General features: G+C 40.4%; 4 protein-coding genes across 12 annotated transcripts; 2 read left to right on the top strand and 2 right to left on the bottom strand.

Annotated features, from left to right (window-relative positions):
* The first annotated feature begins 4 nt into the window (after positions 1-4).
* Positions 5-2,989, top strand: LOC117139419 (WW domain-binding protein 2). Of its 8 annotated transcripts, none has more exons than XM_033301698.1 (6): positions 5-159; positions 325-624; positions 739-977; positions 1,130-1,543; positions 2,435-2,535; positions 2,598-2,989. In XM_033301698.1, the coding sequence occupies exons 1-6, from the start codon at positions 104-106 to the stop codon at positions 2,640-2,642; spliced, it is 1,155 nt and encodes a 384-aa protein (XP_033157589.1). In that variant the 5' UTR covers positions 5-103; the 3' UTR covers positions 2,643-2,989. The 8 variants fall into 8 exon arrangements, with proteins under 8 accessions (XP_033157589.1, XP_033157590.1, XP_033157593.1 ...); XM_033301699.1 differs by having other exon boundaries at positions 1,208-1,543; XM_033301702.1 differs by lacking the exon at positions 2,598-2,989 and adding an exon at positions 2,051-2,096 and having other exon boundaries at positions 2,435-2,525.
* Positions 2,990-3,370: 381 nt separating this feature from the next.
* LOC117141235 (equilibrative nucleoside transporter 4) lies at positions 3,371-7,276 on the top strand. Of its 2 annotated transcripts, none has more exons than XM_033304598.1 (4): positions 3,371-4,091; positions 4,273-4,834; positions 4,950-5,192; positions 5,251-7,276. In XM_033304598.1, the coding sequence occupies exons 1-4, from the start codon at positions 3,877-3,879 to the stop codon at positions 6,232-6,234; spliced, it is 2,004 nt and encodes a 667-aa protein (XP_033160489.1). In that variant the 5' UTR covers positions 3,371-3,876; the 3' UTR covers positions 6,235-7,276. The 2 variants fall into 2 exon arrangements, with proteins under 2 accessions (XP_033160489.1, XP_033160488.1); XM_033304597.1 differs by having other exon boundaries at positions 3,372-4,091; positions 4,947-5,192.
* A 557-nt stretch (positions 7,277-7,833) lies between these two features.
* LOC117140195 lies at positions 7,834-11,025 on the bottom strand. Its single transcript, XM_033302976.1, has 3 exons — positions 10,508-11,025; positions 8,077-10,448; positions 7,834-8,013 (listed from the first exon to the last, which is right to left on the bottom strand). Exons 1-3 carry the CDS (start codon positions 11,016-11,018, stop codon positions 7,930-7,932), a joined length of 2,967 nt encoding a protein of 988 aa, XP_033158867.1. The 5' UTR covers positions 11,019-11,025; the 3' UTR covers positions 7,834-7,929.
* A 469-nt stretch (positions 11,026-11,494) lies between these two features.
* On the bottom strand, positions 11,495-12,278 carry LOC117141878. The gene is given in 3 exon segments (XM_033305567.1): positions 11,495-11,829; positions 11,832-12,038; positions 12,041-12,278. Coding segments are annotated over 3 exon segments (780 nt in total).
* Between the last annotated feature and the right edge of the window lie 3,777 nt (positions 12,279-16,055).

Genomic DNA, 16,055 nt, shown 5'->3' on the forward strand with positions numbered 1-16,055 from the left:
ATGAATCATCAGCTGTCGTCAGTTTTCTAGAAAAACAAAACGTAGTTGTGTGAAATTTGTGCAAATTTTTGTGGACTCAAAACAGTTGGAAAATTAAAGAGACATGTCGGTTAATACGGCTCACGCCAACAACGGCGTGCTCATCCATGCTGGCGAGTAGTAAGTTACCGGAAAAGTCCTTAAATGAACACTGAAAATGCTGAACATCCTGACGTCATGAATGTAAACACTGACGTGTGGCTGGCGATTTGAAAGGAAATTATCCTATGTTCCAGCGATAAGATAGAAATATGGCACACAAATTAACTGTTTTTACACTTTCAGCATACTGCTCCACAGCGACAGTGTCTCCATGGAGTTCTCCGGTCAGGACAATCCCATCTTCAAGGGCTCCAAAGGCGGCAGGATTTATCTCACCTCCCACCGAATGATCTTCAATAGCAAGAAGTCCTCGGATTCGATGCAATCGTTCAGTGCCCCGTTTGTTGCTCTTTCGGATGTGGAAATCGAACAGCCCGTTTTTGGGGCCAACTACATCAAGGGAAAGGTGCGCGCTCAGCCAAATGGAAACTACGTGGGCGAGGTCAAGTTCAAGCTCCATTTCAAGGCAGGCGGCGCAATTGAGTAAGTGCATTGTAGACCCGAATTAAAACTAATTAGACGGATCTCGCCAGTCTAACTACAGAATTGACTCGAGCGAATATAGAATGTTCTGATTAACAAGTCAATTTCTTATAGATATGGTCAAGCTCTACTGCGCTCCGCCAAGACGGCGATGAACAATTACCACCGCGGTGGTCTGGCTGGTGATGATCCCCCACCCTATCAGCCGGCTGGATCCTGGAATGAGGCACCACCGCCGGCATATCAGCCACCACCTGGCTACTATGGCTGGCTGCCACATCATGACGCCTTCAGCGGCCCTGCGCCGAATACGGTCTTTATGAGCGACAATCCGCCGCCGTATCCGGGTATTGGTAAGTTGAACGCACGTGCAATTTACCCAATCCATACTCGGCTTTTGTTCTGGCACCGCTACGCGAATTGGCAACCTGGCTTCTCCACGAAATTCACGCTACGCACTCGCTTCGTTTAACCCAATGGGGCACTCCTCTCTTTTTCGTCTTAGCACCACCTGCTCACCAACCAGCACCGCAACAGCCGCAGGCTCCGTCGTCGAATGAACCCAATTGGTATGGTTTTTCAGCGCCGCCGCCGCAGCAGCAACAACAGCAGCCGGGCTATGGGCCACAAGGATGGGCCGGTGGATATGTCCAACCTCCGCCGTACGCTTCATGTGCGCCGAATTGTCCACCTCAACCGCCGTACGCTGCTCCGGCTCAGACGTACAATGGTCCACAGCCATATGGTGGATACGGCAATGTTCCTGGCGGATTTAACACCCCCGGATTTCAGCAACCGAATGGGAATCCAAATGGCTATCCAGGTGGACCACCGCCACCCGGACAACAAGCAGCAGGAGCAGCTGGAGGAGCCGCCGCATCTGGAGCCAGCTTTATGGGCTTTAGCTTGCCCCCTGGAAGTGAGTAGAACTCATCAACCCGTCCATCACTTCTTTAACATTTCCCTCCCACAATGCACATTTCTAAATTGGTTTTATTCTAGCAAAAGATAAAAAAATATGAGCAAAAGGACAAGAAAATTATGAACATCTTTAAAATAGTCGAAACATCTAAAGATCTTAAATGTTATCAAGAATTTAATTGAAGTATCATGAAGCACCTTTTGCTTTCGGACGCTCAAAGTATTCAAGAGGCATCCAAAAACAATTCAGAAGCATTCGTTCTGTTTATTTTTCCGACTTACAAAATTATTAAATTTGTCCAAATAATAAATGATTTGTTAGCATAATTCATTTTACGGTGTAATATTCCTTTTTTGGTAGTGTTTATATTTGTTTTTTCCATTTTTGAATTCCCTTATCAGGTTTCTCACCTAATATCCAAATAACGATTAACCTATTACTAATCAAAACAAAATTATTTTACGAATCTAAAAGAAAGCATTTATCTTTTGACCTATTTTACAGTGTAATTAAAAGCAAACTACTGTACCTCAAATAGCCATCCCGACAAGTAAGATTTATTGTTTCAATGTTACCCAAAGCAAATTACTAACAAAAGCCGAGTCCTGAAGTAGTCTAGTCTACCCCATTTCGTTTAGTGACTTTTAATGGTTTCTTCTTTAACTTTTTCTTTACTACCCACAAAATGCGAACCAATAGTAGCCAGATTCGGCAGCACCCATCATTATTTCTATCCAATTCAAAGACCCATGTGTGTTGTGCTGGTTCCAGCTCTGATACCGTAAACAAATTGTAAGAGGTGAAACGCAAATTGGTGTAAATTGTATGCTGTGTATATGGAGCTTGAGAATATTTACTACCAAAATGGATTGTTTTCTATTTTAACAGATTCCAAAGAAGCAGAAGCTGCAGCGAGTGCTTACAACACACCCTACAACCAAGGCGGGCCCAGTGGATCAGGCAACAATGATTTACCACCTTCTTATAATGTATGTGATGTGGAACATTGTATTGAAAAATGACTAATCTTTTTTTTCTGTCTTATCAATAGAACTTGCCACCCAGTTATGACGATGCATCGAAAAAAAATCACTAAAAGAAGCAGCTTACTATATTCCCTTACGAAGAAATGCTAAATAACTAAGTAATTACTGTTCATTCCGTTGAGGAAACTCGATAAGAAACTAATCTATACGAAATTATTGTTGTTTTCGGGCATTTAAAATGTGCTTGGTTGGAATAATTGCTTGGAATTGTTGCTAATTAAATTCTTTCATAAGCAGCATATTCTTCATATGCTTTGATATCTGGTCACAAAATTGGAATTTTGCTCTTTCGGCTTGATAAATTGTATTATTTTATATGTGAACATAACATTAACCTACTTGTTGTTATATGAGAAGAACAGTACTATTTTATCCGTTATAATATATAAACAATTTATTATATAAAAGTTATTAAACTGCAGTATCTGGCTTTAATGGGGTTCATCGGAGAATTGATCAGGCATCAGATAGAATTCCTTGGGGTTTCTTCGAGATTAGAACTGTCGTAAAAAAATCTATCATTAAAATCATAAATCGTATATTTTTGCTCTGCTATGTATATTCAAAAATATACGTATACAAAATTCTTATTTTAAACGAAAACAATTTAAATAAAATAAACTTCTTTTAAAAATATGAATTGATGTATTTTTCCAGGAGGCTGAATTTTCGGAAAAATTGAAAATTCTTGCGATGTAAAAATCTATTTCGCTATAAATTATCCTCTTTGGATTTATAGCCACCTAGAATGCGGTCATGCTGGCACAAAAGAAGAAGATGTTCATTCAAAAGTAGACTTCAATTGCAGTTAGCCGACTAAACAACAACAGGCTGATTTGGTCAGTTGTAGAAAATCAATCATACGCCACATGCGCAGTGGCGGGCGTGGTGAGAAATTGGTGCCAGGACTTTGACAGGCAGGGAATGGCAAGCAGATGTCTCTTGAAAAGCGGTTGAAATATATCCTGTAAATAGTGAATGTGCTATTGAATTCAGTTCAATTAAAGGGCGTAACCGCCAAATCAGATGATAGTTGGTGCTATAAAAATACCAAGTGGCTAATTGCTCAGCCACTTGTGTCTGTTATTTTTTTGTTTATCGATTTGTGTATAACGACGAACTTGCACCCTATATGTATGTAAGTACGGCAGGCAAAACATCAGAGCAAAACTCACGCCCACTAGGTGGCCAAAGTGGAAAATAATGCCAAGGTGCAAGAACCACAGGCAGTAACTAAATAGGATTTGCCACCGGAAATCGTCGCGTAAACAAGAGTACGACATCATGGATGTTGGTGGCCAGGAAACCACCTATGAGCCGCTGGACGGACGTGGTTCCGGGCGTTCGAGGAGCAGTCATTCCACAACCGGATCCGGCCTGAGGCGACCAGGCAGCATGGACAGCCCGGAGTTCGATAACCGTGCACCCAAGGATCAGAGGCACTCCGTCTACCTGGCTCTACTGGCAGCGGGCATTGGTTTTGTTTTGCCCTACAATAGGTGAGCAGTACATAATAATATTATTATTAATTATTAGACGCTTTGTTAAATCTTCTTACTACTAATTTTGTGTGCCTTTCTTAAACATTTCTTATAGTTTTAAAATCCATTTTCCTAAAATACAAAACATTATTGTTTTTAGCTATCTTAAATATTATTTAATTATCTTACTGCCTTGCAGTTTCATTATTGCGGCGGACTACTGGCAGGCACGCTTCCCGGGTCGCCCGGTGGCCCTGGACATGTCAATGACGTACATCTTCGTGGCCTTCGGCACCGTACTGATGAACAACATTGTGCTATCGGTGGCGCCGTTCCAATCGCGAGTGCTCTTCGGCTACATGATATCCTTCACCACACTGATCTTCGTCGCGGTGTGCGAGGTGGCCTGGCATATGTTCGCCACCAATACCGCGTATCTGGTGAATATGTCAGCGGTTGCCCTGACCGCCATCGGATGTACTGTGCAGCAGTCGAGCTTCTATGGATTCGCCTCCATGCTGCCCAAGCAGTATACCCAGGCGGTGATGGCCGGCGAGAGTATCGCCGGTTTCCTGGTGTCTTCCAATCGGGTCGTTACCAAATTGCTGATTAACAACGATCGCGTGTCCACGGTGATCTTCTTTCTGACCTCAACGCTCTACATACTCTTCAGCTACCTGTTGCATGTGGCCACCATTAACTCGCCGTTTGTGCGGTTCCATGTGGAGGCCTGCTCCAAGATCGTTTTGCGGCCGGATGAGGTGAGTGTTGTAACCAAGACGTGTATTTTCTTTAAGGATAACAGTTCGCCTTTCGGAAACAAGTGAATTGTTACGTGGGTAATACAAGATCGCATTTCTTTGTGCAATTTAGCAGGAGATTGATGGAGTTCCAAGTAGTACTCGATATGGGGTGCTATCGATGGACGGAACCCACACCACGACCACATCGGTCGGACCTCCAGGCACTGGAAATACCCTTAGTTTTAGCAATCCCGTCTACGAGCTATCCAATCCGACTGCCGGCGAGAGCAGCATTGAAGCCCTTGGACAGCTGCCCGAACTTCCGGCCACGCCCCCAGCTCAGGAGCCTACAACGCCCACGACGGTGGCCTTTAAGGTGCAATCTTAATGTTACGAATGTCAAGAATGTCAATTGACTAACCCCAATATTCTAGGTGGAACACGTTATTACGCCACGTCGTTGCCGGCCCAGCAAGTTGGGTGACATCCGCGAGGGATTCGTGACCCGATGGCGAGTGGCCCAGGTGATCTACCCGCACATGGTGTGCATCGCCTTGGCTTACTGCGTGACCCTCTCGCTGTATCCGGGTATCGAGGTTGAGGTGCAGTCATGTGCCCTTCGCTCCTGGATGCCCGTGCTGTTGATGTTCTGCTTTAATACGTCGGACGTGGTTGGCAAGATCCTGGCCGCCAGTCCCTATCCATGGTCGCGCCGTCAACTGATCCTGCTGTCGGGACTAAGGATTGTGCTGGTGCCGCTCCTGCTCCTCTGCTGTGCTCCCCGCCAGCGTCCCGTGATCTCCGGCGAGACGGCGCCCTTTGTCTTCACCATCGCCCTGGGCATCACGAATGGATTGGCGGGCAGCCTGCCCATGATGTTGGCACCGGCAAAGGTGCCGGGAACACTCAAGGAGGTCACTGGCAATATAATGACCTTGTCGTATAATGTTGGTCTGACGGTGGGCTCTCTGATTGGATACGTTTTCGAGAGTATGCTGGGACCGCAGCTGGTGAATCCGTGTCCCACATATCCCTACGTGCCCGCCTCGATGCTGGAACAGTTCCATGGTCACGGGCATGGGCATGGCCATCTACCACATCCTCTGCCGCTGACTAGCACCAGCACCATGAGTCCACCAACCACGGGGGCCACAACGCTGGGGCCACTGCTGCTCAACACCACGCTGGCTACGCTTAGTAGCTCTAGCTCCACCACCAGCACCGCCAGTCCGGCACTGGCCACCGTTATCACCACCACAGCTCTGGCGCTCGCCAGCACGGTGGTTAGCGGAAGTGCCGAGGTGATCAACGCCACCATATCATCGATCCTGTCCACGGTCAGCAGTTCGGTGGGCGATATCAGCGACGAGATGACCACAGATCCTCAGACGCCGGACGCACTGCTTGAAAATATCTAAGCGATATTTGAATAAGACTTGGAAGGAGCCCATGCGACACATTCTACACAGCCATATCTACATAAACAAGATTCCGTTGACTTCAATAGCAAATCCTAAAATCTAAATTGAATGCTCCAAGAAGTGTTAGATATTTAGAGTTTGAAAAATGGTTGCTAGAAAGCAGGAAATTGATTGCATCCACACTTATTAACTTCACTGTTCGTCTTTTCATGCCCGCGAACAATAATTTTCATTAGTCAATAGGTTTTTGGCTAGTTAAATGAGTAAAACCAACTGAAAGTCTTAACAAAACCGTTTAAATCAAAAAAAGTAATGCACATTTAATGATGATCAATTTTCTAGCGCTTTGATGTGGCTAATGAAATACGTAAAATGTCAGATTTTCCGAGTATATATACACAATGCTCAAGAAAAAACATGTGAACAATGATTCCAATTAAAAGCAAGCGCAAATTCTAACTATAGGCAATACTACTCCACTGTACTAATTACTATATATCTATAACTATAAACTGTATAGGGTACTTTGTGATTTCGGTTTGATTTCAGCTGTTCTAGAGCCTAGAGTCTATAATCCAAATATTAATCTCCGAGTATATGTATACTCAAAGCAAGTGCTATGGATTTCAAATTGCAAACCTGTTGACTCAGATCATATGCTTAGTGTGAATGGATGTGCTGGCGAATAATTGAAAAATGCCTGTTTATTTTTGTAAGTGTGAGAATTGATTGTTGCATATGCAGGAAATCATAATAAATTTACACAATGAAACCCACATCAGTGGGTGGGTAATAAATAATATTTTGATTTCATTGTAATATGTGTAAGTATGTGAGTTAAATGAATGTCGGATACGATAAGTGTTGTAAGCATATAAGCCATCAAGTGCAAAAGCTGGTCTAAACATAATTTGTTGCTCTCACTTTTATTAATTTGGCTAAATTGATAAGAAGGTAATGAAAACATCTGTGTACCATTTAGAAAAGAAAATATAAAAAAGAAACATTAAATAAATGTTAACATAGAAATATTTAAAAGATTTCCTATTTGTTTTATTCCCTAATAACGGTTGTCTTAGAAATCTGTTCCTACCAAAATTTAAATTTGTTTAGATATAATAATAATTTCGTTGCGAGAAACCGTCTACATTGAATTTGACCCGGAAAATGTTTTGTAATGAAACGTAAAAAATAAATGTAAGTCAAATGATTATTTTGAAATGTTTAACAGAATGTAAAATGTGTTGTAGATTTTCAAAGGACACAGCATTTGGCGCCATAAAAATTAACATATGGGAAATTTGTATCAATAGTAAGTTTTGCCATACTGCGAAATACTTAAAAAAATCCCTTTTATAGGACATTTTATAGGGCATCACCTTAGGATTGTTTTTATGGTTTCCTTTTACGATATTCGACGACGCTATAAACAAATTTCCGGTAGAGTGATACTAATGCCATTCTTATTTTGTAAATTTGATGTAAGATACATAAAGTTGTTATACAAATGCTCTGAATAATAAGGTGTATGCATAGGTGCATATTTATATACATGTAATAAATATATTTATGAAACTGTGACTTCTAACTATTTTATGTAATAAAAATAAATTAAATGCCTGTAGTTTTATAGCTAACAACATATCTTCAGGTTATATAAGGAGTTGTATTAATTAATAAATTGCGTTTTAATTAGTCTTCATCAGATTCATCACTACTTTGATAGCTACCATCCTGCCGCCTCAGTTCCATAAACTCATTATTATAACAGTTCAACTAAAAAAAAAGTTAAAAATAAAATAAAAGATATATTTGCAAGTACGGCAACCAAAATCTTACATGATTGAATCTTTTGAAGTCAGACCAAACTCCACGCAATTTGAAAGGCGGGTGCTCGTAGGGATTCCGAAACAGCTTAATATGATTAAGTGTTCCATTGACATAATCCTTTCTGAGAAAATCGTAGAACCGATAAAGAGATATTGATTTAATATTTTTGCACTTTATTAGAAATAAATAAAGGAAGTTGCTTTCATTTTCCGCTGCGTAATGGGTGGATGTAATTTCCAAGACTTCGAGATCTTCCAATCGAATTAGCATAAAGATGAACTGTTTCTTGGCCAGACCGAGTCGTAATCGTTTCAGCCAACTAAGTTTTGTTACTTCAACAAGCTCTAAAAATTCCAGATTCGAATTATCCAGAATCAAGGACTGAAGATTCTCTAAAACTTTCAGTTCCTTAAGAAGCTGCCACAGGGATATACCAAGAGGATTGTCGATCTGCAAGTCTGTCAGATTTCTTAGCTGAGATATATACTCGATATCTTTCATGTGGCTAACAATGCAATCGAAGGATTGCAAATCCTTGAACAGCGACACCAACCTAAGGTCCTGAGATGCAAATGCAAGTGTTCTTAACTTTTGAGGGTACTGCAAGGCTATTGTGTTCAATAGGTTCGCCGCATCTTGTGTATTGTAATTAAGGTACATTTTTAATTCCTCTAAATTTGGCAAATTGGCCAAGAGTGCCAAGTGCGTGGGAGTCAAGGTGCCGTACAATTGCGTTAAAAAATTAAACTGAGCATCCAAGGGCTCTTCATCATCCGCAGTTATCAATGTACGAATGTCAGTTTGATGAGTTTGGTTCTCATATGCGAATGAACCCGGGGCCAGCCGACACTTTTGACAATAGTTCACGACTGCCTGATTTTTTGTATCTTTTGGTGGCTGTTCCCAATATTTCACTTCGGGCAGACCGAGCTGAAGGCTTTCCAAGGATCTTATGCCAGCAAGGTGGCCAACTTCTTGGTTAGTAAGTTTTGTATTCTGAATGACGAGTCTTTTGAGTACTTGAGGCTGCTTGGAGGCCAGGACACCGAACAACTCTATCAGACATCCCTGCGGATGAACGGTAAGTGTAAGCTCCTCAAGTTGCTCTAAGTTGGCCAGTTCACTTATATATCTTGAGCAAAAGAAACCACTTTTAAGTATCCTCAAGCTCTGGATCTTTACCACCTCTTCGAGTTCCTCTGGGTCAAGGAATGCAGTTTCTAATTCTTGCAGTGTGTGTTTCTCCAAGGCGCCCAAAGCCCTAAAGAGCTCCACCAATGAGCCGCTCATAATTTTTCCCCTTATCTCCAGGCGTTTCAAGTTTCTTAAATTGGCAAGGGGGGCAAGGATACACCCATAACTCAGGATACTTTGTACAAAAACTTCCAGTACGAGGGTCACAGATTCGTGGCTATGGACGAAATAAATATTGCAAAATTCGGTTTTAATTTTATCCACTCGGTTTGCGGTATCTGTAATCGCATCAAGTTGCTGCAGTTTAACCGCGATTATCTGCTCTATTTGAACAAATGAACACCGAATGGTGGTAAGCGTGGGTATGGAAGCGAGGACGGCAAGTTCTGCATCGGAAATCGATACCTTTTTATTGAGCACAATCCCGGCGATAGAGACCGAGAATTGTTCTGATGAATTTTGCATTGTAGCTGGTAGAACATTGGCATCATACCAGCCTATGCAATGGAGACGATGTGCATGCAGATAATCTTCGTCGAAGGACAATTGCAATAGCTTTGGATCTTTGGTCTGCCAATATTGATAATACGCACGAGTGACGGCTAACGGTCTATGTGCCCTATAAGTCACTTTGAGGAAATCCTCCTCCTTCTCATTGTAATACGGATTGTCTGGATTATATTGCATGGGGTGACCCAGGATGTAGATATTAGTAAGTTTTCCGCTTAAGGGCAAGTCCGAATAGAACGATTTATCCCGCAAACAGCACTTGATTGAAACCACTGAGCCAATGGATGCCAAGGCGATGGCCTCTGCGTTGCTGACATATGTTTCTGGGATGCATATGCTCTGGATCTGCTGGTGTTCCTGGAAACGACTAAAGAGCTTCACCAGCGATCCCTCGAGATGCTCGCCACACAGAATTAATGCCTTGAGTTGCGGCAGATTGGCCAGGGCTGCGTACTCGGATGCATCTACCTCTTTCATCACAAAGCTCAGATATTCCAGTTGAGTGCAATGAGGTACTATATCGGATAACCTGCCAAATATTTCGGAATTTCTTAGCGTGAGTCTTCGTAGGCTTGGATTCAGTTTACACAGCTCGACCAGGATTCTGGAATCCAATCGAACATTCAGCTCTAGTTTCTCTAGGTGAGTGATCTGCGGCACGATCTCAAGGCTGAATCCTAAAAGAATTGATTTATTGATTACTTTAAAAAAAAATTAAATTTAAAAAATTAACTACCGTTTATGTTCATAGAGAGCTCGCTCAGTTTTGGCTTGCCATGAACCGATTTTATGAGGTCCTCAAATCTTTCTAAGTAATCACTCCAGTAACGTGTTGGTTCGTAAATTACCTTTAATGACTCCAGTTGTTCGTTCTCCATAATGTGATGTTTGAAATTAATCCAGAACATTTTCTTTTCATTGTTCGACAATCCATACATGTGCGAATGAAGGTTTGAGAAATTAATCTCTATGCATATGGACGTATTGAGGAATGTGTTTTCAATACACAGCTCCTTATAAAGAGTAAGACTCCATTTTTTGAACGCCTTGTTGAGATGATCACAGCAAATAGCAAAGTTTATAAGATCACTGTACTTTAAAAATATATCATTGGTTTGTTTGAGTGCGCAGTTTTTGTGAATTTGGCGAAATATTTCATATAAACAGTAAGGGTTCAAGCTAAAAATTGTTGTTTTTTCTTCTAAACCTAAATATTCCTTCATCGCTTCAAGTTTGGCGCTACCCATCCTATCGAACAGCTAATGCTCACTGACTAACCGCAAACGAAAAAAGGTTTATTTTGGGTATTCGGTTATCTTGAATGATAAGCTGTCACATGTAATAAAAAGCAAATTCTCCGGAAAGCCTTGTCTTTTGTATACCCTTTGATAATGCAGCTCATATTTTTTTAATGTTACTGTTACCATTATCTAATTGAAAGATAACCATTTTTTGATGAAGTATTTGCAATACAGATTAGCAATATAAAAGATGAACGACCATTTAATTTTTTATAGTAAATTGAATAATGGGGAAATGTTTATCTGTATTGGGGAGTTGCGGTTTAAAGGACCTTTTTTCACGAGGGTGGCAGCACCGTCGTTCTTGAAATTCCCGCAAGATGGCGTCCCCTTGATGACATAAAGCTGTAATGTTCAATATTCTTCTTTGCGATATAAAAGTATAGAATAGTTAATACATGTGTTTTATTTAATAAATTTGTTTACAAAGCGTTGGAAATTTGTTGTTCGTTTTGACCCTCTGATGGTATAATCTTATGGATTTCTTTCAGTCTTTCCTGATTAGCAGTTTCAGTTTCACCATAAGGTAGCAACTGGTTTAGACCCAGTTCCAAATAAAAAATTTGGTGATCTTTTTCTTAAATCTCCGCCTCCTCACTGTTTATTTTATCTTTCTCCTTTATTTGAGCCTTGAGTGAAGATATTACCCCTTTATTTTTTTCCAGTGTTTCGCTTTTTTGGCCTAAATGATTTTTGAGGGATGCTATAAGAGATTTATATTCCTTCTCTTCAGAAATTATCCTACAAATTTGAACGCTTGGATCATATGTTCGTTTTCAATATTTTTCCTATTGCTTTCTTTCAAACGAACTTCGAGTGTTGCTATAAGATCTTGTTTGTCCTTTAGCTTTTCATCATTGTCGCCTATCTGAGACTTTAAGGATTTAATATGTTGTGAGTTGTCTCTTTCAGTTTTAGTCTTCTCTTTAATCTGAGCTTCGAGGGAAGAAATAAGTACCTTTTTCTTTTTGATTTATTGATGTTTGTCTCAAGATCTTGGCTAGAGTTTAACTTTTTTTTTCTTAAGGTTGACAATTCCTCCTCTAGTTTTTTAATTATGCTTGCCTGAGCATCCAATCTATCCTTATAATCTGATTTATAAACGTTATTAGACATTTTTAAGGCCTCAATTATCTCGTTTTTGTCCTTAATTTTATCGTCAAATATGGCCAACTTTTCGTTGGCAATTGCCAATTTAAATTCCATCTCATTTCATGTACCATTCGTAAGTTATTTTTTTTTTTTTTCATTTTTATCATCGAAATCGTTGCAGTCACAATTACTCGTCTAAAAAGATAAATGCTAGAATTAATGTTCTTTAAAATGAAATACTATATATACATTCGAAGATGATTCTATGTCATCTGAACTTAAATGCAATATAGCGCTTTTACTTCTTGGTTGGTGGAAAAAAGCGAACTGAAAGGTAAATTTAAGTTTTTTCTATAATAATCTAATATATCCTGGTGGTGTTCATTGCCTTACAATAATCTAATCAGGAGTATGATTAAATTTTGCTAAGTTGATAAGCTGTCGCCTCAAAACGTCAGAATTGATTGAGTATTATTTTTTTTTGCCCTGCAACCCCACAGCTTTTCCACTTTCCAATTTTGTCATATAAATGTAAATGATTTTTTATCAGAATTTGGGATTTTCATTAATTACGAGTCCGGATCGTGGGAAACATGTAAAATGAATACAAATTGAATCAATTAGACGGCATCCGCTTGGAAATGAAAACCAAGAGATAAAGTTTGGGAAAACGGGGGCGATTGCTTCGACCAAATACGAATTAATTTATTCTTTTCCATGTTCTTTTCGGCAGTTGGTCGCTGCAAAATCATTTTCCATTTCGCTGGCGGGGGAAAATGGCAGGAAAACAGGTTAAGTCGAGAGGACAAGCAGGTTCAACAACAACAAGATAGGCAATTAAATTTATTTTATTTCTTCTTCCCGTTTCGTTTTTAAGGTTCTTAAGCAAGTGCTGGAAATCGCAGACAACACTTTCGTTTCACGACGAAGCGGAAGCGATAGGCAAACTTTGCTGCACCAGGATACCCAGCCCCTCAATGGCCCCGCCCACTTCCTCTAGCACTCACTCTTCGAATCCTTTGCTTTACATAGATAGCGGAAGTGCTTGGCCCTGTTTTCGGGCCCTCCCGATTGCATATGCAGCTACTTTTATCGATTGGCTAAAGTTCGCACTCCTTGCCCATATATATTTAGGCCTCGTCCTGCCAGCTTTTGGTTCCTCCTCCGAATGTCATTGTCCCTGGGCGACTATTATCCCCTTCTGCATGGTAATATTAAATAGTCCATATCCGGGGCCAATGAACCACAGTGAAGTGATTAGGCCGTTGAAGTTATCATTCAAAAGTATTGAACTATCTAGAACCAACACAGGACTCAGTTTTATTTTTTACCTTCTTACCTTCCAATACTATTAATTCTTCTTCTTAATTAGCCATTCTTCTATATACTTTTATTAAATTATTATAAAATATTTAATAATATATTCTAGAAATATTCAATAGAAAGGACTTTTTTTTATTGAATGATTGTATTTTTTCTAGTGTTATATGTTATTTCTGTTTATTAGATGTTTAATATTGATACAACATTACATTTTCGCAATGTCTTTAAATTGAATTGCAAATAAAAAGTAGTGATTGCGACTTCAGTTCACCCTTGAGAACTTTCCCTTAAGGACAACTATTTGCCGACTTCTAACGACAAGTTAGTCTCCTTGGTAGTCGAATTTTGCACCACATTCAGTATTTTTGGGGGGTGGGGTGCTTCCGCCACATAAATTTCCTTCGAATGGGGGTCAGAGGATGTGGAAGGGGTAAAGAGGGGTGGCGGGGGTTGCTAGTATCCGGCGGCAGAACGACGAAGCACGATTCGCTGGGGCAACAAAAACAAGAGTGGAGCCAAGCAGAAGAGCAGCAGCAAACTACTTCTAATAACGACAATCAACGCTCTTCGGGTTGTTTGGGTGCTGTGTAATTACATGACAGCAACAGCAGCAGACAACAACAGCAACAACAACGGACAGCAACAACAACAACAACAACAACAAGTGCAGTTGCAGCAACATTACGAATTACGATAATAATTTCCATTTCTAATTTCCTTGCCACGCAAAAGGCCTTTGCACTTGCCGAGGCTGCCAAGCTGCCGAGCTAAACTGCAGCCAACCACCCACCCAACATCCTCCACCACCCAGAAAGTGACAGCACCACCCACCACCTACCACCCACAGCCCTTTTTCCGGCAACAACAGGCTAAACAGACGGCCAAAAACACTTGGATAAAAAATACGATAAAAGGATATTAGGGCAATATGAAAGATTCTTTAAACAAATTTTGTAATATTAATTTGAGAGAAGTCTTAACTTGGTATATATAATTAGTATATATAATATTTAATGAAAGCAAGCCAAAAGAACAATAATAATAATAATAATATATAATATATACATAAAACAACTATGAAATTCACTGTCAATATCAGTGTAATGTAAATGTATAAATTCAAATACTATAACAATAACAATAACTTTATTATTCATATTAAGTTATGTATTAAACCTAACGATACCTACTTTGATGTATTATTTGACAAAATAATTTAATTTAATTTTCAGTGTACGCAATTGGAGGACGCTGGTGGAGGGGATGGCCGTCGAGCCAGACGTTGGCATAATTTCGATGCAGAAATCTAACAGAATGCAAATGCAATCATTGACTTTTTAGCTTATAACGAAATAAGCGTCGTGTTTATTGGTTGACTGAACGAGCACCAGCCTCGAACCCCCTCCCCCTCCCCCGTACTACGACCCCTCGCTATTTTCCATCGCCTGGAAAAGTGAGGAAAATAGGAGAACATTGCCGGAACTGTGGGGAGTGCACTTATAAATTCAAAGCCTCGGCGGGGCTACTAAGTGGGTGGTGGTAACAACGGGTGGTTCCCGAGCAGCCGCAACTAAGAATTTTACACAATCTAAGCCTAAGTTGGCCAAAGTGCACAGACCAGATGCAGAGAAATTTGTTGTTGTTCTTAAACAATAAGTGCTGAGTTACATAGAAGTTATTTGCATTTTCAAGATACTGAAATTCTATTATTATAGATTAAATGCTAAAGCTCTAAAACTAAATTCAAATTTAAACTTACGCCACTTGAACCTAAAGTTATTTAAGAGATAAGCAGGAGTAAGCTTCTAGTTTCGTTTATATTATTAATAAAATTTAAAATATAAATGTATAAATAAATAAAATAATAAATCTTAATCTGGCGCTTCACTTAAATCGCTGTGCTCTTCTTAAATTCCGTGAATTATCTGGTCTGAATCTGCTGATACGCATAAGCCAAGTATATCTGGGCCCACACTTGGGCGCTCGTCTTAAATGGGCTGAGCTTTCCACATGGCAGTGGAGAGGATATCGAGGATATGCGTTGTCGGTTGTCATCGGGCAGGTGGAAGTTGTATCCTTTTTTCGTCTCGCTTCTCCCAGCCCAGCAACCGCAGGAGCCGCAGAGCGAAATTTCCTTTTATGCCGCCACGCCCAGGATCTCCAAGGATGTTGCCTTTGTTTTTGTAATTTGATAATGCATTTGATTAAGGAAATGAAATTTTTATTAAGGCTGTTTGCTCATTCGCGTCGCTGGCATCGCGCCTTTCTTTTATGATTTAACCCCCCACCCCCTCGTACATGCCATGCGTGCGTGTTGCCTTTTGGCCTTTTTCCCTTCGCATTTTCGCCATTTCCCACTTTTCCCCCTGCGCATTTTCCTGAGCATTTTCCCTAACACGGCAGTTTTGTTTTCGCATAATTTCTTTGAGTGCGGTTTGGATCTGGGCACTTTTACGATGCGCCAAAAAGAAAATGGGCGGCATGCTACCTGGCATTCCCACTTTCCCCTTCCATTATTCAGTCGGAAAATTTGCATTGCAATGGTTAAATATATAATTTAACTTTTTC

Source organism: Drosophila mauritiana, chromosome 3L, assembly GCF_004382145.1.
Source record: "Drosophila mauritiana strain mau12 chromosome 3L, ASM438214v1, whole genome shotgun sequence".
In the NCBI taxonomy this organism is placed as follows: Eukaryota; Metazoa; Arthropoda; class Insecta; order Diptera; family Drosophilidae; genus Drosophila; species Drosophila mauritiana.